The sequence below is a fragment of the Octopus bimaculoides genome, chromosome 20 (assembly GCF_046866305.1).
Source record: "Octopus bimaculoides isolate indiv1 chromosome 20, ASM4686630v1, whole genome shotgun sequence".
Lineage (NCBI taxonomy): Eukaryota > Metazoa > Mollusca > Cephalopoda > Octopoda > Octopodidae > Octopus > Octopus bimaculoides.
Window position 1 is genome coordinate 36,801,577 of NC_142947.1, and position 27,881 is coordinate 36,829,457.

Consider the following 27,881-nt stretch of genomic DNA (forward strand, 5'->3'; position numbering starts at 1 on the left):
ATTATATGTATATAGTATAATATATATATATATATATATACTATAGATACTATATATAATATATATTATATATATATATTATATATATATATATACTATAAGATATATACTAATATATATATACTATATATAGCTATATATATAGTATATATATATTATACATATATATATCATATATATATATAGCTATATATACATATATATAACTATATATATATAACTATATATATAATACATAATATATATACATATATATATATATATCTATATATAATAGTATATATACATATATATATTATATCTATATAAATATACATATATACATATATATATATATCTATATATATACATACATATATTTATATATGATATAGTATACTATATATATATATATATTATATATTATACATATATATATATATATATATATATATACATACATATATTATATATGTATATATATATATATTATATATATAATATTCTACTATATTTATAATATATATATATACATATATATAATTTATATATAATATATATATATATACATACATATATATATATATTATATATATATATATATATATACTATACTATATATATACAAATATATTTATATATGTATATATATATATATACATATATATATATATATATATATATATTATATATATATACATACATATATTTATATATGTATATATATATAATATACATATATATATAATCTATATATATATTATATACATACATATATTTATATATGTATATATATATATATACATATATATAATATATCTACCTACATACTATTTATATATGTATATATATATATACATATATATATATATATACATACATATATTATATATGTATATATAATATATACATATATATATATATACATACATATATTTATATATGTATATATATATATTTATACTATACACACACACACATACATACATATATATATAGGGAAAAGTACCAAGGTTCATGAGCTCATCGATAAAAATCCACTGTCACATATATACATATGTGTGTATGTGAAACTTAACTTAATTTTCAATAAATTGAATTTAATTGAGTTTTTACCTGTAAATTTGGATCCCTATCCCTAATAGTATATATATATATGTGTGTGTGTGTGTGTGTAATTGTCTTCCCAAATAAATTGCACTTTATGTTTAAGGTTCTGATGAAACTATAAAACTTTACTCAGGCACCCAACTATGAACCCAATGCATCTTATTGCAGAAACAGCTGTAAGCTAAGAAAGTTCATAAGATGATTATTACTTTGTCATCTCATTTTCCGTATCTGTATATACATATGTATATATATCATATTCATATTAGATGATATGATAGTGAGCTAGCAGAATCATGAGTAAAAAAAATACTCACCAACAGTTCTTTTAGCTTTATTTTCTGAGTTCAAATTCTGCTGAGGTCAACTTAGTCTTTCATCTTTTCAAGGTTGCTAAAATCAGTTGTAGTTGCACAATGGAGTTGATGTAATTGACTAGCCCCCCCCCACCACCACCACCACAAAAGAAATTTCAGGTCTTCTACTTATAGTAGAAAGAATATTATATTAGGTGAACCTTAGTGTACAAGTTGTGTGTTAATCCTCATGTCTTATGTTAATTTTTTTTCTTTCTTATAACTTTAAGAACTGAAGCTGGCCAAAACTAACAGTATCAGACTGCTAACAGAAAATCTAAAGGTTTATATGCATCATTGCTAGTATTGTTTAATGCCCTTGAGCAGAACTTAAATCTGAAATTATCCAATCCATGGAGCTGGTACTGCTTGCTGCTGTCTGTTCAGGAGACTTGTATAATTGATGAGTTTTGTTAGCTTTTTCTCGGGAGTTCAAATCATCCCATAGCTTTTGCTGGAGAAGAATGATCTCCATTCTTTTGGCATCTATATAACTTGTTATTCTGTATGGTGAGGTTACTCTAGATCTACTACCATATATACTCATGGATGGGTCATACTAGTGGTCCAGTTGCACCCTTAGTTTGGGGTTGTCAGCAGGTATTTGTAATTGACTCACAGTTAAGTCGAACTGTAATCTGGGGAGTTACATGACCCTTTTTTTTATGTAAACTCTCTTTCTGCATAATCCACTTCTTACAACTTGAAACCTACTTCATAACTCTTTCTCTTACTCATGATTAAGGTTTGTAATTATTGTAATTTTTAAACAAAAAAAATTGTGGTTAATTGATGTCAAAAAGACCAATACACAAACTTCTGGTTTCTGCTTTCTAGTAAAGAGACATCACAAAAACGTTTCGATAACAACTTGTAAACTGAAAAGTCCAGGGCATATTTGAGCCCAGGCTATGCACTTGGACAACTAACACACTGCTGTCTGCTTGGATTGATTTTTACAAAAGGAATTAAAAAAAAAAAAAAGCACATTTTTCTACTGAGTTTGTTTGTCATGATATGGTGATAGTTTGTGATTTCCATAGAAGTTTAAAATTGTTAGAGGCTTTCATATAAGGCACTAAAGGAGTCGTATACAAAATATTTGTTTCTCTGCTAATATTGAACAGGTATTATTCTACAAAACCTTGCTTGACTTCACATAAAGTCTTTCTAACATTGCCCCTCTGTGTATGCAATTTTATACCAGCTAAACCATGAATTAATAGACGTTTTGCCTGGTGATATTTTACTGTTGACCATAATTGTGAAGTTCTCCTCCTCCCCAATTAATATTAATAATCTCTAGTTATTATTTGCTAGTCAGTGCCATTGTGGTGGCCATCTCTAGTCGTCAATGACTTAAAAATGACAGAGTATTGCTGTAAGTAATGTTGTGTGACACTGCATTCCTCCATCTTCTTTCTCTTAGTGAACATTGGTCTTAGTAACCCTTCATCTGCTATGCCTTGTGCCTTCCTGTTTGCAGGTAGGGTCCCTACCCGCTACTAATGGCAGTCGCTGGATCTCCTCATGGGTGAAAAGCAATAGGATTGAAATGCTAGTGGCCGATGACTGCTCCGACCGCAGTGTGGCATCTTCACGGCCTAGTAGCGCCCCTGGCAGTGCTGTCCAGTCGCCTGTGCACCAGAAGAAAAGCCTGAATCTCTTACCCGAGGTGGTCAGTATCCAATAACTCACCACTGCATGTTTTCTTCATATCTGTTGTCTCTGTGTTTGCTATTTACCCATTTCACTGCTGCTTGCTACTTTTTATTTCATTCCTCATTCTCTTTCCATTCTTTTTTTCTCTCCTCAACTAACAATGTTTTTTTTTTTGACATTTAACCAAATTAGCTCTAAGTTCAGTTTGCTTTCAAAAACCAAGTTTAAATGTAACTCCCCTTTTCATAAAACTAACTTTACGACTAACAATGCTTGCCTCTTATTTATGCTATTCCAGCTTAAAGTAGATTTGAATTGCGTATTCTTTTACCCTAATAGTCTTTGTATTGTTATGTGGCCTGACATATTTTTATTCATCACCATCATGTTGTCTCTATGTTGTGTCTACATACCTTTTGAATATTGGGCTTTACATAACCATCAACTCACAAAAACACATGTCCTGTCACATAATGTTAAGGCTGTTCCCATGGAAACAGACAATTGCAACTTCTGGTATGTCAGCAATGGGTGCTTCTACGTGACTAAAATTATATAATTTTCAAAGCTTGTAACTTTGCTATTATTAATTTCTGTGAATGTGATTGTCATTGTTCAGCATGCAAAACTACATTGGAGTAGAAAATTCAAGAAAATTCTGACAGTTCCATGAGTACGATTCATGGGTGCCATTTATATGGGACCAAAAGACCTGACCCCTCTGTATTGCATATTTAAACTATTGAAGTTGAAACTGGCAAAAGCCATACTACCGTTGTTGATATCAGCAGGTTCAAATTCCATTCCCTGTTGGCCTATGTAATACTTCATTAGAAAGCTCAAAAGAATGTGTCATTGGTTCGGTTCATGAATTCTTCTCTTCTCAATAGAATTGTTATGTCCTATCATTAATTTCAAATTTTGGCACAAGGCCAGCAATTTCAGGAGAGGTGGGAAAGTTGATTACATTGACCCCCAGTATTCAGTTGGTGGTTGTTTTATCGACCCTGAAAGAATGAAAGGCGGAATATGAACTCAAAACGTGAAGACAGATGAAATGCCACTAAGCATTTTGCCCAGCATGCTAATGATACCTTCCAGCTCACTAAAATATTATTGCATGCATGCTTCTGTGTGTGTGTGTGTGTGTTTGTGTGTGAGAGAGAGAGAGAGAGTGAGATCAAAGATTTTTTTAGTTATACTATCAGAAATTCCGATTCTTTTGAAAGTTGGTTCGATATTTCATGTTGTAACAGTTGCATGGAATCTTGTTCTTTGTATCAATTCAACCCAATTCAACCTTTAAAAAGCAATTTATAACCAGTAACATAGATGACATTGACTTTGCATGCTGGTCATTTTCTGAGATCTGAATTTTCGAAAATAGGCACAGGTTTGTGGTTAAGATGTCTGCTTCTCAACCACATGATTTCAGGTTCAGTCCTACTATGTGGAACCTTGGGCAAGTGTTTACTACTGTAAGTCCAGGTTAACCAAAGCATTGGGAAAGCATTTGCTACCATAAACACAAGTTGACCAAGACCTTGTGAGTGGAATTGGTAGATGGAAACTGAAAGAAACCCATCTTTGTGTGTATGTGTGTGTGTGTGGGGGGGGGGGCTCTCTTTGTCTCATCATTTTGTGATAGTTGCAAATAAGTGTTACTGTCATAGAATCAGTGTCATTCTTTTCTGATAATCAGTAGAAATGTGTCTGACCATGCACAAATATTACCTTGCCTGGAAACAGGTGAGAATTGGCAACAGGAAGAGCATCTGGCCATAGAAAATCTGCCTCAATAAACTCCATCTGACCCATGCAAGCATGGAAGATTAGCTGTTAAAACAATGATGATGACAGTAATTTTTGTATGTGTGTCCAAGGAAATGCTGAACAATGATTTTGGGTAGGCTTGACTCATAAGAATGACTGTCTGTGTATTCAAATTTTAACCCCACCATGTTTGAAGCGATCAAACTCTTGTACTGAAATAACTATCAAAAGACATTTCTAACAATATCTATGCGATTTATTTATTGTACTATAACTTTATCTTCTATTTATATTAATATTTTGTGCTTTAATTGTTGTAATGGTGTTAATGTATTGTGTTTGTATGTTTGTACATGTGTAAACACTAATTGCAAATATATCAGTCCTTGTTTAGTGTAGGTGATTGGTTCCAAACAAAAAACAGAAAAGAAAATAGTGTTAAATAAATCTGGGATAAATAAATAATAAACCGTTTGGGTAAAATAAGGTTTCATTCCAAGCCCTTTAATTGTCTTGAGCATTATAGATGGTTGCTTGGGTATGCTTTTGTGGTTTAAGCAGAATCTTTCACTGATTTCCAACCAGATCAATTTGTGATAAGCATAACGTGGTTAACAATTGAGTGTACCATGTTACTCTGGATCAGTGATGAACAAATCAGGGATAAACGAGGATATCAATGTATTTATATAAGGCAAGCAATTTCTCAAATGATTTTCATGTAGCAGTACAATATAGCCATTGATGTATTTAATAACACAGATGCAAGTCCATTCAGTAAATGCTCTCCATACGGAGAGTTCACCTGTCAGTATCAGGTGAAATACGTTCTGGTATTTACGTGTATGCTTTTATATGTTATCTACATGTCTTTTTACATTCTGACACAAAGACTACTTGCTCTTCAAACCTGATTGAACTAATCTTTGTGAAAGAGAATTCCCGTGTAGTCATAGAGAGCTAGGTTATCTAATGTGTCCTTCCTTTTCCTGGGAGAGTTATGTTTTGAAGGGGATTTTTGATTCTATTTAAAGTGGCCAGCCTACCATCTTTGAAGCTTCCTCATTGGCACACCTGAACATCCTCGAGGCAAAGCAAGCATTGTATTGGGAATATCAATACAATATGTATATTATATATACCTCCCATACACCTACACACACACCTTACATATATACCTCCCACATACATGACAAACATACCAGCGCGCCCTCACACACATATAGACGAACGCACATATACACACACACACACCCATATATACGCGCACGCCTACATACACAGCCGCATACACATGCACACACATACACACAGGAGTGCACACACAAAATAACACACATACCTGGCACACATCCTTACGCTCTCACACACATACGCACGCACACACATAAACACACAAACACACCTCTCACATACACAAAATCACACACATACACAACACACATGCACACATACACACATACACACATGCACACACACACACGCACATGGAAACACACATACAGACACACATACACCCGTACCTAACACTCACAATCCCACACGCACATCCACAGACATACACACACACGCACACACCCACATACACGCACACACACACTTCTCACCAACACTACACACTCACACAGACACGCATACAATGACACACACATGGGCATAAACAACACACGCACATACAATAGCAAATGCACGCACACACATGTACACAGCAACGCACATATACACATACACACATACACACAAACACACACGCACACACAAAAACATACACTAGGATTTTCGAGTGAGATCGTTGCCAGTGCCCCTGGACTGGCCTGTGCGGGTGGCACATAAAAGACACCATTTCGAGCGTGGCCGTTTTCGTGCGGGTGACATGTAAAAGCACCCACTACACTCTCTGAGTGGTTGGCGTTAGGAAGGGCATCCAGCTGTAGAAACTCTGCCAAATTAGATTGGAGCCTGGTGTTGCCATCCTGTTTCACCAGTCCTCAGTCAAATCGTCCAACCCATGCTAGCATGGAAAGCGGACGTTAAACGATGATGATGATGATACACACACGCGCACATACAAAATACACACACATACATACACGTACCCAACACCTACAACCCCACACAAACACGAACACACACATACTCAAAAAAACCGCCTGTTGACCTTCTACCTAACACTGTTTATAAGCATCCACTAACCATTCCTGCTACTAATTCCTTCCACTACGTCATACACACACACACACACACACACACACAAACACACTAACAGATAAACCACCAAACTATGCACACACACACACACACACACACACACATACATACGCACACACACGTTCTGTTATCACACACACACTCGCAGACTCTTGCGCACGCACAGATATTCATCTCCCTTTTTCACTCTCCTGTCTTAGAAAGAACTTTTCCCCTACCACCTCCTTTTCCGGTCTTTTCACAATGTAACCTCGTGGGCATCCGTACCATTTTTCTCTTTCTCCGTTCTTCCATTCTCCGAACTTTCCATCTTTCCGACGAAGGGCCACGCCCGAAACGTCATACACTCTCTCTTTCCTTTCCCGAGCATCCAATAACACTATCCGTATCACGTCCTCACTTTGTTGTCTTTTTGTTATTGTTTTTTTAACTATATATATATATATATATATATATACACGCACGCGCACACACACACACACACACACACACACACACACACACACACACACACACACACACACACACACACACACACACACACACAGGGTCTGGGCAAAAGCCCCACAGTTAAATTTTTCAGTTATTTTTTTTGTTTTTAGAATTTTTAGTTGAATGTATTGACCCCAGAATTTTTTTTTTTTTTTTTTTTTTTTTTTTTGCTTGTCGCAGTTATTAGACTGCAACTGGCCATGCTGAAGCACCACCTTGAAGAATTTTTCGATGGCTCTATGGAACCCAGAATTTTTTTTTAAAGCTTGATCAAATCCACTTCTGTGGTATAATTCATTTTTGCTCTTCTTTTTCTTGTTGCAGTCATTAGACTGTGGCCATGCTGGGACACTACCTTGAGGAATTTTTAGTTGATTGTATCACCCCCAGAATATTTTAGATGATTTTTCAACCAGCGCATGAAGTTAAGCCTAGAAGGTCTCTTGACATGCTAGAAATAACAGCCAAACCTCTTGAATTTTTTTTATAACTCCCACCTCGGTTATATTTTTTGGTTATTTGTTTTTTTTTTTTATTTTCTAAAAATCTTTTTACTTGTTTCAATCACTGCCTTGAAAAATTTTTAGTTGAATGTATCAACCACAGAATTGTCTTTAGGTGATTTTCAACCAGCACATAAAGTTAAGCTTAGAAGGTCTCTCCAGAAGTTAGATATAACAACCAAATCTTACAAATTTTTTTTTATAACTGCACGTAAACAAAAACAGAAATCGCAGTTGTAAAAAAAAAAATTATTTTCCAAGATTCCAATTTTCAAGTAAACAGGAAGGAGTGGCTGTCAAAAAACGATGTCAAAACATCTATGTTCCTCACAATGGTAATTTCCGTGTGTTTTAATTATTTTCTTCATTTTTAGAATGACTTTTAAGTTTGAAAATGAAAATAAATCAGCCTTAACATCAAAAATAGAATGACAGAACAGAAGACTCTTAATGTACATATTGTCTGAATTCTCACAAAAGGGAAAGCATTTACTTCAAAAAATATGTAGAAACATAAAAACGATTAAGAAGTACGTTTGAATGACTATATATACACGCGTAAAATGAAAGTAAATATTAGGCGAAGGAGTGGCTGTGTGGTAAGTAGCTAGCTTACCAACTACATGGTCCCGGGTTCAGTCTCACTGTGAGGCATCTTGGGCAAGTGTCTTCTACTATAGCCTCGGGCCAACCAAAGCCCTGTGAGTGGATTTGGTAGACGGAAACTGAAAGAAGCCCGTCGTATATATATATATATATATATATATATATATATATATGTATGTATGTGTGTGTTTGTCCCCCCAACATCGCTTGACAACCGATGCTGGTGTGTTTATGTCCCCGTAACTTAGCGGTTTGGCAAAATAGATCGATAGAATAAGTACTAGGCTTCTAAAGAATAAGTCCTGGGGTCGATTTGCTTGACTAAAAGGCGGTGCTCCAGCATGGCCACAGTCAAAAGACTGAAACAAGTAAAAGAGAGTAAAAGAGTATTACACATGTCTCTGATGTGTTTTTTCTTCACAAAAACCCAGAATTTGTCATTTTTATGGAGAAACACCCATCTCCTTATTTAGACAAACGATAAGAAGTGCGTTTGAATGACTAGCCTTCTGTTAGACCTTCAATGGCTGGAGAAAGGTCAAAAGGTCAGCTTATTCTCATTAATCTGTAAGTGCTGAGAGAAGAAAACAAAAGACTTTATATATGTTAAAATGCTGATTTTTCTGTGACCAAAAATTCTTCAAGGTGGTGCCCCAACATGGCGGCAGTCCAATGACTGAAACAAGTAAAAGGATTTTTAGAAAATAAAAAAAAAAGAAAGAAATTCAAGTGGTTTGGCTGTTATTTCTAGCAAGTGAAGATACCTTCTAGACTTAACTTCATGTGCTGGTTAAAAATCATTAAAAAAAATTCTAGCATCGATACATTCAACTAAAAATTCTTCAAGGTGGTGCCCCAGCATGGCCGCAGTCCAATGAGTAAAACAAATAAAAGATGAAAAAAAAAAATGCAAAAATAATTGAAAAATATAACCATGGGGCTTTTGTCCACTTTCACACTTGAACTATGGGGCTTTTGTCATACACTCATATACATACACTGGTAAACACAAATGCAAAACAAAGAGGAAAGAAAATAGTACTCAAATACTGAAGGTAGAGTAATATATTTTTTTTATTTAAGCTGCAAAAACATCCTAAAAACTGTGACTCAGTTTCACATTCCCGTTCATCGGACAGTTGTGATCAAATTTTTATCACAACTGTCCAACAAAGAGGAACGTGAAACTTTGAGTAAGTTTTTTAGCAATGTTTTTGCATCTTAAATAATAAAAATAGTATGTGTATATATATATATATATATATATATATATATATATATATTATGGGGATGTACTTACATAGCAAGTGACTTGGTCTTAGATTGTGTGCTGAAACAAAAACAATTGCAGCATGGAAGGTGTTTATAAGCCGTTCAAGAAGACGCAAAAACCCTTAGTTTCAATTCAATGTTTAATTTTCATTTTTGTTGAAATATTTTCATCCCTTTGAAATTGCAACCAGGTCACTGACAAAAAGTTGGTGCTACATCTGGGAAAGCAACAATTAGTTAATGATATACATATGTGTTTGTTTGTATGTATGCATGCATGTTTGTGTACATGTATGCATGTACGTGTGTATGTGAACAGACACACATATCAGTGCATAAAGATACACCTACACACTTACATATGTAAATGCTCACATACATATGTACATACATAAACACATATATAGCATGAACTAACTTGTCAGTGAGTGGGTTGAGGTTTCAAAGCAACGAAAATATTTTGACACAAATGAAAATTAAATGTTGAAGTGAAACTAATGGTGTTTGTGTGTTCTTGAATGGCTTACAAATGTCTTCCATGCTGCAATTGTGTGCGTGTGTGTGTGTGTGTGTGTGTGTGTAAATATAAATAGCAGTAGTATTATTCCCTTCATGGGATTGTCACATTAAGTTGGCAGTATACAACTACTTTATCACATCACTTCTGCATAAATCTCTCTGAGAGATTTAGAAATGTATTATTTCTATTTTTGAAATCAGTGAATGTGTTTCACTAGAATTATTATGTTTACAAGAGCTTGACAGGCATCCCCAACTAGCAGGCCATTGCTACTCCAGACTGATGTCTCTGGATGCAGGCTTAGCTAAGTGAAGGTGCTTGTCTCCCCCTTGCAAACCTAAGGACACAGGAAATGTGTTAAGGCCAACAGGAAGTAGTGCTGCTTCCTAGGGTTAAATAGCAGTAGTAAGCATTCAGGCCAGCTCTCTAGTTTGAGGATAACTTCCCCTACTTCTTTCCACTAGTTTGAAAGGCCCTGACAAAAAAATAAATGCGTGAATAAAGAGCTTATGGGTGCTTCCCTTTTCATCCTGACGAAACACTAAAAAAAATTAATTCTGCCTCTCACGCTCTCTCTCTCTCTCTCTCTCTCTCTCTCTCTCTCTCTCTCTCTCTCTCTCTCTTACTTCGTCTCTCTTTCTCTCTCTTTGCTCTCCTTCTCTCTTCTGTGTTCTCTCTTTCCTCTCTCCCTCCCCCCCTATCTTATACACACATTCCAAATGGAGACAAACTTTTGATTTGTCAGGATTTTGTCTGAGCAGTACATTGTGTTCTCAAGCAAAACACTTCATTTCATGTTACTCCAGTCCACTCAGCTGTAAATGAGTAACCCTGTGACTGACTGACTTTCTGTCAAGGGGGAATTTTCTCAATCACTTATATGCCATGGAAAGTGGGCAACTAGCCCTGTGAATCCTAAGGCTCAAGACTGTAATGTCAAGAGATTGATGATGATAGCCATTGTATTTGTATCTTTGAACATAACACTCATTTCTGTTTGAACCAACCACATTAGGGTTATGAGTTCAACCTAAGCATGGCGATGTGATTTAAGAGCTTGGTTTGCAATCACTCGGTTCTGAGTTTGATCTCACTATAGTACATATTGGATAAAGCGCTCCCTTTAACACAAATGTCATGTTGAGCCCATAACTTTGTGAATGAAATTGAGTAAACGGAAACTGCAGATGGACTGCATCTGCTCTTGGGTGGTCAGCTTAATTCATCACCCAATTCAACACAACCAACATGGCTTTTGGACACTTTTTAATGAAGTCCATTCTGTTACGAATATTTGGCTCCTGTATCCAGTCTTACGATAATTTTATCCTTTTCTTGTCATTTATTTTAAAGACCCTGTATAAGGTCATAGGTGCTGCCTTTCCTATGGGCCACAACACTGATGAGATTTAAGTCATGATGTTAATCATCATCATTTAACGTCTGCTTTCCATGCTGGCATGGGTTAGACAGTTTGACTGGAACTGGTAAGCTGGAGAGCTGCATCAGGTTCCAGTTTGATTTGACATGGTCTCTATGGCTGGATGCCCTTCCTAATGCCAACCACTCCAAGAGTGTAATGGGTGCTTTTTATGTGCTACCAGCACAGGTGCCATTTACATGACACTGGAAACAGCCACGACTATGGTTTCAATATTTTGACAATTTAAGATTGTAAACTGCAGAATCATTTACACCACCAGGCAAAATGGTTAATAGCATTTTGTCTGTCTTTATGTTCTGAGTTCAAATCCTGCCAAGATCAACTTCGTCTTTCATCCTTTTGGGGGTCGATAAAATAAGCACCAGTTGAGTAGTGAGGTCAATGTAATTGACTTATCCCCGCTCCCAGATTTACTGGCATTGTGCTAAAATTTGAAGCCAATTTTCAAATTTTCTTAAGGCAGTTAGCTGGCAGGATTGTTAGCACACCAGGCAGAATGCTTAGCAGCATTTTGTCCATCTTTATGTTTTGAGTTCAAATTCCATTGAAGCCGCCTTTGCCTTTCATCATTTCGGGGTCGATAAAATAATAGTTGAGCACTGGTGTGAGTGTCATTGACTCACCCACTTCCCCCCCAGAATTGCTGGCCTTGTGCCAAAACTTGAAACCAGTATTTTGACAACTTCAAACTGTGTGTGCGTGTGTATACTTTGTCTCTAACTTTCACACTTTCTCGCTTCCTACTTTGTATCATATCTATCACTCATGCAACCTGCAGAATGATATCCTGTGGTTATTCTCTCGATATGAATTAATATTGCTTTGGCCACTGCTCTTACCCAAAGGAATACATCCTTGCCTCATTGTCTACCTGTTTCACAGAGTGTAACTATTTTATCTCATTTTGATTTTTTCTATTTCTCTTATTTTCTTCAAGCCCACAATTACACCCATGAGAAAGCTGTCTGCCCGAGAGCAAAGGGATTGTACTGTCATAGGTAGGTTGATTATAAAATTTTTTTCTGGAACTTTCTTGTTTAAAATTACGTTATTGTCTTTACACACACACACACACACACACACACACACACACACACACACACACACAACCGCCATCATCATCATAATCATCATCATCATCATCATCATTTGACTCATGCGGGCATGAGTCGTACAGTTTGACTAAGGGCTGGAAAGCCAGCAGCTGCACCAAGCTCCAATCTGATCTGGCAATGTTTCTACAGCTGAATGCCCTTCCTAACACCAACCACTCTGAGAGTGTAGTGGGTGCTTTTTACATGCCACTGGCACAGGAACCAGTCAGGTGGCCCTGGCATCTATCACGCTTGGATAATGCTTTTTCCGTGCCACTGGCATGGGAGCCAGTCAGGGGACACTGGCCACAGCTACGATTTAGGTTTTATTTGACTCAACAGGTCTTCTCAAGCATATCATATTGCCCGACACATCAAGGGTACTTTGAAATGGCCCGAACATGCAATACTGACATCGGCCATGGCTGCAATCTCACTTTAATTGCTTTATCTTCTCAATCATGGCATATCTCCAAAGGTCTCAGTCTCCTGTCATTGTCTCTGTGAGGCCCAATGGTCAATGGTCTTGCTTCACCACCTCATCCCGTGTCTTCCTGGGTCTACCTCTTCCACAGGTTCCTCACACAGCTGTCCTCATCCATACGTAAGACACGACCATACTAGTGCAATCGTTTCTCTTGCACACCACATTTGATATTTCTTATGTCCAACTTTTCTCGCAGGGTGCTCACACTCTGTTGTATATGCACACTGACATTACACATCCAGTGAATCATACTAGCTTCTTTCTTTCAAGCCTATGTAGGCCCTCAGTAGTCATGGCCCATGTTTCACTGCCATGTAGCATGTTTTCTACTCATCTTCAGTGTTTATTGCCCCTGTGCATCTGCCACACACAAAAACTATCTTCCCTGTTAACCTTCCTTTGATATTGCTGCACCTTTTCTGTGTCGGAGTTTCTACCCATACCTTTTCTCCAGATCAAGCAGGGTCATTCACCTGAAGGGGTTTGTGATTTGTCTGCTTTCCTACTCACTAAGACTTTGGTTTTTGCTAGGTCAACCCTGAGGTCGTTTTATTCTAAACCTTGCTTCCACACCCTAAACTTAGTCTCTAGTTCTGGCAGTGACTCAGCTATTAGAGCAAGGTTATCAGCTTAGAGGAGCTCCCAGGGGCAGCCTGTCTTGAATTCTTCTGTTCAAGGCTTTCTGAATTTTTTTGTCAAAGGCTTTCTCCAACTCAACAAAAGCCAAGTACAGAGGTTTACCTTTGGCTAGATATTTCTCCTGAAGTTGCCTTACCAGAAATATATCATCAGTGGTGCTTCTGCCTGGCACAAAACCAAACTGCATCTCATCTAGGCTAACTCTCTCCCTAATTAGTTGGGCTGTGACCCACTCTGTAACTTTCATCACCTGATCCATTAATTTGATACCCTTGTAGCTACTTCCATCTAAAGCATCACCTTTACTTTTGTAGCAGTTGACTATGGTGCTCCTATACCAGTCATTGGGTATGACTCCTTCATGAACTACCTGATTTACAATGTGGGCGACAAGACCATAACTCACACTGCCAGATATTTTAAGCATCTCAGCAGTGATTCCTGATGGGCCAGGTGCTTTCCCAGTCTTTATATCCTTAATTGCTTTATCTGCCAGGGTGCTGTTGATTTGGGTAGCTGGTCCTTCAATTGGGTCAACCTTTGGCAGACTCTCCACATTCAGCAGTCTTTCATAATGGCATTTGCAAGCCTATTTCTTTGCAGAATCATTAAACGCAAGGGCACCATCATCTATCCAGACACATTTCTATCCTATGACATCATGGTTTTCTCTCACATACTGTCTTGCAATCCAAAATACTTTAGTTCTTTGGTCTTCACGTCATTGAATATTGGCAAACTTCTTTTCTGCTACTCTTTTGGCTATATATACCTGTCCCCTAGCTTCCATTCTGGCTATCTGATTCAGTCCCCTGCTACCTCCACTCTTCCAGGCCTGTTTCTTTGCTTTTATGACTCTGACTACAGTATTGTTCCACCACTATGTTACCCTAGGTCTGGAAGGGACATTGTACCAGACACAAAACAGGTCTGTGGTACTCAGCAAGCTGTTCCTCAGGAATTCCTGGCTGCCTTCTATGTCGCAGGACTGTAGCTCCACCTCCCTCTCATCAAATTTCTCGCTAATCAAGATCTCTGTAATCAAATATCTCAGTAATCAAATATCTCACTAATCAAATATCAAGCTGGTATGTCTCTGGTGTATGATTGATTGGAAGAAGGGTAGAAGTTCGTGTGTACGTGTTTGCATTTGTTTGACTATGTCGGAGTGGGAATACATGCATGTGTGTATGTGCATATGAGTGCTTGTGTCTGTGTGTGTGTATGAAGGTTTGTATGTGTGTGGGTGCATTGGTGTAGCTGTGTATGTGCGTGTGTGCTAGTGTGGGAGTGTGTGTGTGTATATATATATATAGAGAGCAATAAGAAAATGAGGGGATTAATAGGTGGTATTCATCAACTTATAGACATTATATTATGTCAATTTATTTTTTCACTAAAAGGACAATTATAACAATATACATACATGTACGACATATTTTGCCTTACATATATACTAACTTTCTTGGATATATATATATAAATATATATATATACACACACACACACACACACACACACACACACACACACACACACACACACATATATATATATATATATATATATATATATATATATATATATATATATATATAGGAGAATTTACGAAAAAACAACAGACTAGGACAGGTTGTGTAAACAACAAATGGATGTATTAGTATAACGCTCGGGAATAGAGAAAGTCTTTAACGTTTCGAGCCTATGCTCTTCGACAGAAAGAAACAAGGAGAGAAAAAAAATACAAGTGTAGTGTTCAGCGATCTATTATGGTGAATGCCAGACAGAAGAATCACACAGGAGAATTAAGAAGTGGAGATAACAAAGAAGTAGTGATCCCAAGACAAAGGTGCGTGTGTGTGAGAGAATGCTGGTGATCTTAACGTATGCATGTGTGTGTGTATGTAGGTGTGAAGGTGTGAAAATGTGGGGATGGGAATTGGTTAGTGCTAGTGTGTGCGTGGGTGGGTGTTGTGTGATATGGAGTAGCGTGGTGTGATGTGAGGGTGTTGGGAGGTGCGGGAGGCGAGACTGGGGAAAGCATGGGTGGAGTGTGGGTTAGGCTGAGGGTGGGGGTAGAGGTAAGGGTATGTGGGTAGGCAGAGGTGGGTGTAAGGGATGGGATGGGTTAGGATGGGATGTATGTACCTGTGAGGGTGTGATATGTGATGTGTTTGAGGGGCAAGTTGACATGTGTGTTGGTGTTTATTTTTGTGTGTGTATGTGTGAGTATGTATGTGTGTAAGGACGTTTTTGGGTGTGAATGTGTGTGTATGTTTGCGCATGTGTGTGTGTCTCTTTGTCTCCCACAACCACTTGACAGCAGGTGTTGATGCTTTTATTTTGCTATAACTTAGTGGTTCGGCAAAAAAGACCAATAGATTAAGTACAAGGTTTAAAAGAAACAAGTACTGGGGTCAATTCATTTGACTAAAAATCCTCCAAGGTGGTGCCCCAGCATGGCCACAGCATAATGACTGAAGCAAGTAAAAGATATATATTCAGAGAGAGAGAGAGAGAGAGATAGAGAACTGGCACTCTGTTACAATGTCGAAGATTCCACTTGATCCGATCAGCAGAACAGCCCTCTCACGAAATTAAAGTGCAAGTGTGCAAGGGTTGAGTGCTCCACAGACACGCATACTCTTAATGTAGTTCTCAGGGAGCTCCAGCATTACGTAGAATGTGATAAGGCTGGCCCTTTAAAGTACAGGCACAACTTGTTTTTGCCAGCTGAGTTAATGGGAACAACATGAAATAAAGTGTCTTACTCAAGGACACAACATACCGCCAGGAATTGAATTGTGTTCAATTCCAATCCTGGAATGCCTAGCTGTATTTCTACTGATTCATTACATTCTGATTTCAAATTCTGCCAGTTGACTATGCCTTTCAAACTTTTGGGGACAATAAAATAAAGTAACAGCTGAACCCTGGGATCATTGTAACTGACTTACCCACCAACTCTAAAATTGCCGGCCCTGTGCCAATATTTGAAACCATTATTATCATCGTTGACAATCTGTGAGTTGGCAGAAAATGCAGGAGTGGTGAGCGCAGTGTCTGAATTCAGACCATGGCAGTGTTCGCTTTCTCTTTCAAGTTGCCAGAGTCAGCAGAGTAAATCAACATTTGTACCGAATTTGTGCTCTGTTCTCTGATGTTTGTGATTTTGTGCCTATGTCAGCAATTAAAACTCATTTTAATCTTATTATGGCTCAGCATCATTGTCTCAAAGGAGTGACAGTACCACACCAAGTGCTTTATATTGCGTGGTCATTTCCTATCTGTTGTTAAGATCAAATCCAGTCAAGTACTTAGAGTGACTCAGTTGATTAAATCTGTACAGTAAACACACTGGCATTTCAGGAGTGTGTGAATAAGCAAACCTCATCGGCTGATGCCATCACTGGGTGTGTATTGTAATGTATACAGTTCTATATTTAAGAGATGAGGAATTATTTACATTATTTACATTTGACGGATATTTGTCCTCATCTTTTTTGTTGTTAACACAACGTTTCGGCTGATATACCCTCCAGCCTTCGTCAGGTGTCTTGGGGAAATTTCGAACCTGGGTTCTCATTCCTAACGATGTTACTATTATTATATTATTATTATTATTACTATTATTAATCAGGTCGCTGCCGTGAATCGAACTCTGAACCTTGGGGTTAGTAGCCCGCGCTCTTAACCACTACGAAACGTTGTGTTAACAACAAAAAAGATGAGGACAAATATCCGTCAAATGTAAATAATGTATTGTAATGTATGTCATAAGATATAAGCTTGGTCATGCAACTAGAAAAATAGAACACAAAACATGAGTATATATCTTTTATATTATATCATTTACTTGTGTCATTCATTAGACTGTGGCCATGCTGGAGCACTGCTTTGGAGAATTCATTTCAGTTGTATGAATTGGCCCTAGTCCTTCTTTTTCTTTAAAGTCTGTTATAAATCTCAGATCTTTCAGTGGCTGCCAATTTTGAATGTTTGCAATTTCTGCTCACTGCTATCGGGGCAAAGATGGCTGTCCACAAGTATGAGCCCCGTGAGTTAGAGTGGCTGTTCCAGTGCGTCTCCCTGGGGCCGTGAAGCAGTCTGCTTTTTACAGGAAATTATACGATAATGATGAAATACATAGAAATGTAAATAAATATTTACAATTCAATTATAATAATCCAATCTGATGAAAAAGATTGACCTGCAAGAACCCTGTGCTGGTGCCACATAAAAAGTGCTTATGCTGGTACCATGTAAAAAGCATTCATGGCAGTGCCACATTAGAAGCACTCAGCACACATTGTGAAGTAGTTGTTGTTAGGGAGGGCATCCAGCCATAAAAACCAAGCCAAATCAGACAGGAACCTGGTGCAGCTCTCTTGCTTACCAGCTTTGATAAAAAGCATCCAGCTCATGCCAGCATGGAAAACAGACGTTAAAGGATGATATAAGGAATTATATTTATATTATTAATATTTATATTTATATTCATAAAATGTATTTCCCGTATTGTAATGAAATGTGTGACGCAGAAACAGTTGAGAGTTAGTGACAGGAAGGGCATCTGGTCATAGATTTCTCCTAACAAATTTCATCCAACTCCTACCAGCATGAAAAAATGGATGTTGATAATGATGATGATGATGGAGAAGGATGACAACAATGATGAATCATGTTTTCAGGTTTGATCCTACTGTGTGACACCTTAGGCAGATGCCTTGTGAATGAAATCTTGGCTGGCAAAAACTACAGATGCCTATGGTGTGTGTGTGTGTGTGTGTCTCTCTCTCTCTATGCCTTCCTTCACATTGACATCACTTGGGCAGTGGTGCTGTTTATGTCCTGCAACTTGGCAGTTCAACATCAAAAGACCTATGGAATAGAAGTACCTTACATGAAAACATAAATGTTGGCTTCAAGAAGAGCATCTGGCTGTAAACTCTTACTTCAAAAAATTTTGTCTAACCCATGCCAGCATGGAAAAATATAATAAGCTAGCAGAAAACAATGATAGATGTTGAATATCATTTCCATGAAAGCTTTGAATGCTAATTTATTTTACTTAGCTTCATTTTGTCTGTCTTTACATTCTCAGTTTGAATACTGCCAAAGTTGATTTTGCCTTTCCTTCTTGCGAGGTTGATCACTGGGGTTGACGTAATCAACTTTGAAGAAATGATAGCATCACAACCTTCACTACTATCACCCTCACCACCACCATTAGCATTGCTGTAACCATTATTACAGTGATTATGGGCAAAGTACCAAAAAGCAAAAAGTAATGTTTATGAAAAAAAAAAAAAACATTGGTCGTTAAATTAAAATGTCGTTAATTTCTTTTTGTTTCAGAACGTCTTATCAAAGCTTACTTCTTGATTGTCCGTAAGAGTATACAAGACAGTGTACCAAAAGCTATTATGCACTTTTTAGTTAATTACGTCAAGGACAACTTACAGAGTGAGCTCGTTAGTCAATTATACAAGAAGGAAGAGATCGACACCTTATTGGATGAGTCCGAACACATTGCTACCCGGAGAAAAGAAGGTCACGAAATGTTACAAGTGGGTTTTCCTCTCCTTCTTTCCTTTTATTTATTCATTTTTTTTCATTTATTCTTGTTTTATTCTTAACCAGAGAGCAATCCAAAATGGCAATTGTTCAAAGTTTCTTGGCTAAGATTCAAGGCAGATGTGAGAATATGCATTTGGAATGTTTGTGGGTGTTTTTTCCTGACTATCTTTAGGCTGTGTTTCACAAACATTTTTGTGGTGGAATTAAAATATTTGAAATATATTTTGAATATGTTCAGATACTTCGAATTTGATTTTATTTAACACCAGATATGGTAAGGTGTTTTCTAGAATATTCCATGATGTCTTTTTTTTTTTTTTGTTTCAGTATCCATCCATTCATTTTCTTCCCTTGCTTTTTCCTGGAAGTTATGAAGGGTAGTGGGGGTAAAGTTCTCAGACACCTCCTCTATAGGGTTCTATCAGAAGCAACCACCATTACACTTTCCAGCTGGATTCCCAGGTGGGACCAATTGGAACTATAGATATTATCCAGCCATCTCGTTCTTGATCTACCTTTAGGTCTCCTGCTGGTTGGCTTGAAGATCCCATCTTGCGATTTTTTTTTCCTGCAATATTCTAATTTCATGTCCATTGTACTGGACCTGTGACCTCTAAATGCGGAGAATTAGCAGCTTGACCTAGAGAAACCACCAAAAGCTGCAATAGGAAAAGGAGTTAAAAAAAAAAAACAATACCAATTGTCCATGTTGGTTATTAAGGATCCATTTGAAAGATATATTGCAACCTCCACCCACTGCTAGTACAAGCAGCAATAATCGTTCAGCTTATTATGAGAGGTTTGGAGTAGGAACATAAAGGATGTATACACTTCAACATCTATTCTTCAAAAAAAAAATTTGATATATTCATATATATGTGGTTATATTGGTGAAGGTATGTGGCTCAGTGGTTAGTGTCGGGCTCACAGTCATGAGGTAGTGAGTTCGATTCCTGGACTGGGCTGTATGTTGTGTTCTTGAGCAAGACACTTTATTTCACGTTACTCCAGTTCATTCAGATGTAGAATGTTACTGGTGACAAGTTGTGTCGGCCTTTACCTTTCCCTTGGATAACATCGGTGGCGCAGAGAGGGGGGGCTGGTATGCATAGATGACTGCTGATCTGACATTAACGACCTTGCCCGGACCTGTGCCTTGGAGCAATCCCATGGTCATTCATGACTGAAGGGTGTCTTTACTCTATATTGGTGATGAGGACACATTGTCTAGCAGTTAGGGTGTTTCACTCACGATTACAAGATTGTGGTTTCTGTTCCTAAACTAGGTGGTGCATTGCGTTCTTGAGCAAAACACTTCATCTTGCATTGCTCTGCAATCACTTCGATGCCTGTGTGGTACATCATGCAGCTGTTCAGGCAACATTGATTTGAATGAGAGAGTGAGCTGATGTACAGCACATACATTTGATCCCTATAAACAAATCATTTGTGCAGGCCATTCAGCAAAAGCTGAACGCTCGTATGTTGTCTTTGATGGGCGAGTCCATCATATGGCAATGCAAAGATGGGAGAGTAACAAAGTTTAGTGACAGCATGTCTGAGAAAAGCTCCTCAGTCAATTTCCCAATAGCTTTCTTCTAGCTGTTGAAGTCTTTTCATCTCTCTGAGCCTCACTTTGGGAAATTTTCACAGTCTGTTGATTCTGCCAGCTTGGCACTAGAGGGTTAAAGTACTGGTCAAATACTGTGGTTGATTTCATTGACTTATCTTGTCTCCTAATTTGTTACCTTATGCCAATGTCGGAAATTATGACTTTATTTTTTTTATTTATTTATTTTTTTAAAATTATTATTATTATTATTTTTTTTTTTTGCTAATTTTAGGCTTTACAACGTGCTAGCCAGATCATTAGTGAAATCCGTGAGATTCACCTATGGTGACCAGCTGCCTTCTTATAGTTGCACAATCCTTTACAGTCTATCAGGAGTAACATGGGGACAGGCTGGCTGCTGTTGCCGCTTTCATCACACCACCACCACCACCAAAGTCGAGCTTCGGAGTCCAGTGTCGATTCTTTACTTCATAAGCCTCAATTTCGTCTTCTGCTCTCCGAAAAAAGTTTTTCTCTTCCTCTCCCTCTTTTCTCTCTCTCTCTTTTTTTTTTTTTTTGTACTCTGTACTGACAAAATGTTGTCTTGTGCTCACTAACTCCGTAATGGATGCAGGATCCTCATTGACCAGCCGAGTGACAGACCCAATCAGTGTCCAGTTTCAGGAAAAAAAAACAAAAAAAAAACAAAGAATAAACAAAAACATCTGCTTTCCTTACTGTTGGTATAAACTGCAGTTTTCTGCTGCCAGCAACAACTGAAAAGAGGACACATGCAATAGTAGCAACAACAATGTATAACACATTTTTCCCCCCACCCACCTCCCACCCATCCTCACCCACCACAAAATATTAAAAGAAAAAAGATGAAATAGAAGTTTTTTTTTTTTTTTTCAAAATAATTTTCAGGGTGACATTCCTAATGAAACATTAATGTTGTTTTTTTGTTGTTGTTTTTTTTACTTGTTTCTTTGTTTTAGTCAAAAAAAAAAAACATTCTTTTACACCCACCAGAATTCAATAAAGTTACATCATCTATCTAGCTACTGTAGGTAGGTAGATAGAAAAATAGATATATTGGATAGATATTTTTTTTTAATATGTCCCTTCCCCCTCTCCAATCACCTCCTCCCTACCTACATTCTGTAAAAACAAAAATAAGAAGAAAAAAAGCAACAAAAAGACAACAGTTCTGTTATCCTATCAACTAGCAATATATTATGGCATGTAATTTAATCAAATGAACTTGAATTGATTCTTGTTGTTAAATGGTTGTTTTTATTTATTTTATTGATCTCTTGTTTTCTCTCTCCTTTAAAATACATACGTGTATGTGTGTGTTATAAGATATATTATGCTTGTGTGTAAAATCTATATATACATGTATAGACCTGTTAAGACATGAAGACCTGTTGGGGCAAGCGAAAGTGTAATCGTCATGGCACCTGTGCCCAGCATGCCTTCCTGGCATGTGTAAAGACATTCGAGCGAGATCGTTGCCAGTGCTGCTGAACTGGCTCCTGTGCAGGTGGCACGTAAAATACACCGTTTCGAGCGTGGCCGTTGCCAGTACCGCCTGACTGGCCTTCGTGCCGGTGGCACGTAAAAGCACCCTCTACACTCTTGGAGTGGTTGACATTAGGAAGGGCATCCAGCTGTAGAATTCAATGCTTGTTTATTCATTGTTTTGAATTAATTATGAATTACCTTGTAGCTAAGACATTTTCACAATGTGATTGCTTGGTTTTAGAAAGATATTGTAGGATAGGTGTGAAAGGCTGGATTTGGTCAGTTTTAACATAAAACTGGTTGAATATTTAGGCTGGATATGGTCGGGCTGAATGTTAAAAGGTTAAAATTTCCCTAGCTACAGAGATGTCTGTCAAACATTTTGATAGTATTCAATAGACATCTCTTGTTGTTGTTTCTTTTTCTTTATGATAACAGATTTTCATTATAACATTCCATTTTCACTTGAATAATGAGAACACAAAAAAATATTATTCAGTGAGTGAGAACTTAACCCATAAGTATGTGGTCTTGGGTTCAGCCCCACTATGTAGCACTTTATGCAAATGTCTACTACAACTGAAAGAAACCCATTGTGTGTGTGTGTGTGTGTGTGTCTAAGCACATAAATATGGAAAAAGGGGGGGGGGGGGAAATAGAACTCAAATAGGTGCAGGCATAGCTGTGTGGTAAGAAGCTTCCTTTTCAACCACATTATTTTAGGTGCAGTCTCACTGTGTGACACTTTGGACAAATGTCTTCTACTATAGACGTAAACTGAAAGAAGCCCATCGTATATATATGTGTGTGTGTGTTTGTTCCCCCTCCCCAACTATTGTTTAACAATCAATGTTGGTGTGTTTATGTCTATAATTTAGCAGTTTGGCCAAAAAGACCAATAAAGTAAGTACTAGGCTTACCGTTTAAGGCGGTGCTCCAGCATGGCTGCAGTCAAATGACTGAAACAAGTAAAAGAGTAAATACTGAAGGTAGAGTATGTTTTTATTAACCCTTTCGATACCAACTCAACTGAAACCACCTCTGGCACTTGCCACCATTTATATCTCTTTCAGCCTTTACTCGACCATCCCATTTATATTCTGATCTCTGTCCCTTGTGAGTATGCCTGGCACTTTGTCACCATCTCTCTCTCTCTCTTTCTCTCTCTCTTTATCTCTTTCTCTCTTTCTCTCTCTCTCTCTCTCTCTCTCTCTCTCCTGTTCCTGCATTTCCCTCAGGTTGGGTAACCATGTATCTCCTTTCCAACATCACACATGTTTCTGTTTCTTTGTGTCACTGTAACCTTTCATCATCTGACACAAGACCACCACCTCCAATGCCATGACCCTGTCAGTGCAGGTGCTACTTAAAAAACATCCAGTCCCCACTGTAAAGTGGTTGGCATTTAGAAGGGCATCCAGCTGTAAAAGCCTTGCCCCAAAACTGACCACTCTGTTGGGTGGTTGGTATTAGGAAGGGCATTTATAAAACAACACCGGCTTGATGTCGAGGTCATTAACTTGTCAGTTTGGTAATTTCTTCAGTGACATCTGATTCCAACCAATGAGGAGTGGAGGAAATTGTGTCAAATCTACTGCGGGTCTGCAAATAGTGTATGGAACAACGTATGTTTGTACACATGGAAATATTTAAATTAATTAATTCTCTCTTCTGCTGTCTGGTATACTGTCCAACATTGAAAATATTTCAGTGAATCCACTGCTCCAGCTTGTCATCAGACGATAATTAGCACCTCATTAAAAACTTGTATTTACTGTTACATATCATTATTTCAGGTAATTCAAAAGTTTGTTCTGTGAAAATGTCTTCTAGTAGCACCAATTATGTGGTCAGTGAAACCACTGAGATCCTTATTGATTTAAGGCCAATGAAAGACACAGTACACCAGGTTTCCGGCCAGTCTGGCTGTTCATTGCTAACATCTATGTATGCACAGAAAATATCACCAAAAATCGTACATGTTTCCTTTATTTGTGATAAAGGTGACCGTACCGGCAAGCTCTTAAAACTGAACTGTCAAACCTGCGGGAAACCTCAACATGTTTTGCTTCCAAATCTGCTAAGGCCAAAGAGCCTCAAAATATTGTCAACTGTGACACAACAGTTGAAACGTGTTACGACAATGGACTGTCAATATCAATGCCACAATCCCCATTACTCATTGACGACAACGACCCAGTCACTAATAACGAAGAACCATGTGACCAAACTCCAGTTAACAATGATAAAAAAGTAGTAATGAAAACCATAATGAAACTTTCCAGAAACTTTCCTCAAGTGATCAAAATGTTAAATAAAAATTCAAAGTTCAAACGTCACATCTGCTACAAAAAATTTACATCATCGGACATCCTCAATAACCACTTCAATTCAGCCCATGCTGGAGTAAGAAGGCAGAAAAGTAGCTGCCCTTATTGTTCCAAGTCTTACATCACAACAAAAATTTACTTGCGTCACCTTCAGAGTCACATTAGATTAAAGACTTCGTGCCACTATCAGTTATTATCGAAATCTTTGGAAGCATTCTATGACATTTTATAGATTACCAACACAATGGAAAACGCCACACTTGTCTTCATTGTTCTGAAAGTTTTTCCAATTCCGTAGAACTTCTAAATCGCCACAAAGAATCTCATCCTAATAATTCTGTTCACGTATGCCAAGTGTGTTCCTGTCAGTTTGTTTCTGACAACTCTTTAAAGCGACATCTTAAGAGACACAGTGTAAAACACTTTTACAAATGTGACTTTGGCTTCAAAACATTCACTCAAATATCCGTTTTACAACATGCAAAGATAAGTTTTTAAATTAATTTACTCCTCTATTAACATCAACTTAATGCAGTGTATATTTACTATATTTATATATCTACAGTTTATATAGTTGTGTGTGTGTATATACATATACATGCACATATTTACAATATTTGTATGTCTGTGTGTGTATGTATATATATAGCTATGTGTATATATATATATATATATATATATATAAAGAGAGAGAGAGAGGTGCGTGTGTGTGTGTATATATATATACATAGTAAATATTTACATGTCCATTGTATAGGTTCAAATCCGGCTAGGATCATGTACATATCCAGGAATAAATGGCACCAGATTTCAGTCTCTCCTGAAATCACTCTCTCAGCCAGGCTAGGGAGTCATCTGATGCGTGGGAGCTGGCCCCATCTTGCTGGAACCACTGTTCATCTGGATCTAACCCTCTGCATTGTTTTATTCAAAGATTTGTGGGTTCTGTGTTTTTGGGGTCACCCTGTACTAAACTGGGTTTTTTTAGAATGTTTCTAACCTCTTAACATTCTTAACATTCTTTTTGTATGTGTTAATCTATTAGAGATATTTTCTTACTTCACTTTGAATTTAACCCATTTGGGATTGCCTTGATAACGCAGTACTCAATAATCTTGGGGGAAAATTATATTCAGGTTACACTGTGGCACCTAGTCAATGAAGGAATTTCTATGTGAGTCATTCTGCTAGCTAAAAATTGCTGTAAAATCTCATTTAAATCATATTTTATCATGTTAAGAAAAATGGGCATATTTAGATGTCATCCTCGGAACAATGCTACACAAGTCTAATAATTAACAAGATATGTAACCCTTCTCTTGTAGAGCCTGGTGCAATTCAGTAGTAGAAAGAAGGAAGGAAGAAAGGCTTTAGGTTTCACTTGGAGCTTATCAACAATAACAGATACTGCCATATATTTTTAAATGCTTTGTTATATCATCATTTCATCTTGTTAGAATAGAAATAAATGTCAGAGTTTTCAAAAGTCAAGCCAATACAACTAAAGATAGAGTTGTTGATGGTTCTGATTACTTTTGATATTAGAGTTCTCTTTAAGCAAGATAGCTGTCATTGTATGAAAGCATTTTACCCTTTAGCATTTAAACTGGACATGTTCAAACTGGTCAGATCTAGTCCCTCACATCTACCTTTCAATGTCATCATCAAAATCTCAAAGCTATGAGATAATGCATGATTAACTCAAAACAATGTGAATAAATAAGCAATGCATTTTTGAGAGAGTAATCTGAACACTATAGGATTAAATATGTAAGGTATAAGAGGGTATTTAGATATTGTAGCTTTACATTCTGAAATGTGGTTAGAGTGTCAGGCTCACAATTATGAGGTAGTAAGTTGGATTCTCGGACCAAGCTGTGTTGTGTTCTTGAGCAAGATATTTTATTTTACGTTGCTCCATTTCACTCAGCTGCAGAAATGAGTTGCAAAGTCACTGGTGCCAAGCTGTACTGGCCTTTGCCTTTCCTTTGGATAACATTGGCAGCACAGGGAGGGAAGGCTGGTATGCATGGGTAACTACTGGTCTTCCATAAAAAACAACCTTGCTTGGACTTGTACCTCAGAGGGTGACTTTTTAGGTGCAATTCCATGGTCATTCATGACCAAAGGAGATCTTTTTTACTTTGTTCTGAAATGAAATTTCACTGAAGTCATCTTTGTTTTTTTATCTTTCTGACATTGATAAAAATAAATGTCAGTTGAGTACTGGTATTAATTGAATCAGTCTCACCAGTCCCCTAAATTTCAGGCCTTGTGCCTTATATAGAATATAGTATATAGTATTATATAGAATGGTATGCCCTCAGGGTACCAGATCACCTCCATCTATATTTCTCTCTCCCGGTATTCCCATATACTGTTATATAATGCACAATAGCCATGTATCTCCTCTACAACAAGACACCTGTTCCTTGCCCCCCTATCATACAAGTAGCTTCTCAATGCCTGGCATAAAGCCATCCCCACTCTCTACTACACTCTCACTTTTTTTTTTCTGACAAGTTACTTGGCAACCTCAGGAGTGCTGGTGCTATAAAAAAAAGCAGCCAATACACTCTGTAAAGTTGTTGGTATTAGGAAGAGCATCCAGCTGAAGAAACATTGCCAAACAAGGCATTGGAACTTGACACAGTCCTCTGGCTCATCAGGTCCTGCTGGACAGTCCACCCCATACTAGCATGGAAGACAGACATTACATAATGATGATGATGCTTATAGTGATGATG

At 37.3% G+C, this 27,881-nt stretch overlaps 1 protein-coding gene and 1 pseudogene across 1 annotated transcript; both read left to right on the forward strand.

Moving 5' to 3' along the window:
* Nucleotides 1-2,902: 2,902 nt before the first annotated feature.
* Nucleotides 2,903-22,564, forward strand: LOC149131680 (dynamin-1-like protein). The gene is made up of 4 exons (XM_089338370.1): nucleotides 2,903-3,123; nucleotides 12,863-12,923; nucleotides 19,504-19,715; nucleotides 21,570-22,564. Exons 1-4 carry the CDS (start codon nucleotides 3,001-3,003, stop codon nucleotides 21,624-21,626), a joined length of 453 nt encoding a protein of 150 aa, XP_089194496.1. The 5' UTR covers nucleotides 2,903-3,000; the 3' UTR covers nucleotides 21,627-22,564.
* Nucleotides 22,565-24,489: 1,925 nt separating this feature from the next.
* LOC149131681 (uncharacterized) lies at nucleotides 24,490-25,656 on the forward strand (annotated as a pseudogene).
* The last annotated feature ends 2,225 nt before the right edge of the window (nucleotides 25,657-27,881 follow it).

Excerpts from the sequence above, each read along its gene's own strand:
- LOC149131680 (XM_089338370.1), top strand. The coding sequence starts at position 3,001 with ATGCTAGTGGCCGATGACTGCTCCGACCGCAGTGTGGCATCTTCACGG. Across the intron at positions 3,124-12,862 it reads TGAATCTCTTACCCGAGGTG|CCCACAATTACACCCATGAG; the intron begins GTCAGTATCCAA and ends ATTTTCTTCAAG. Across the intron at positions 19,716-21,569 it reads AAGGTCACGAAATGTTACAA|GCTTTACAACGTGCTAGCCA; the intron begins GTGGGTTTTCCT and ends TGCTAATTTTAG.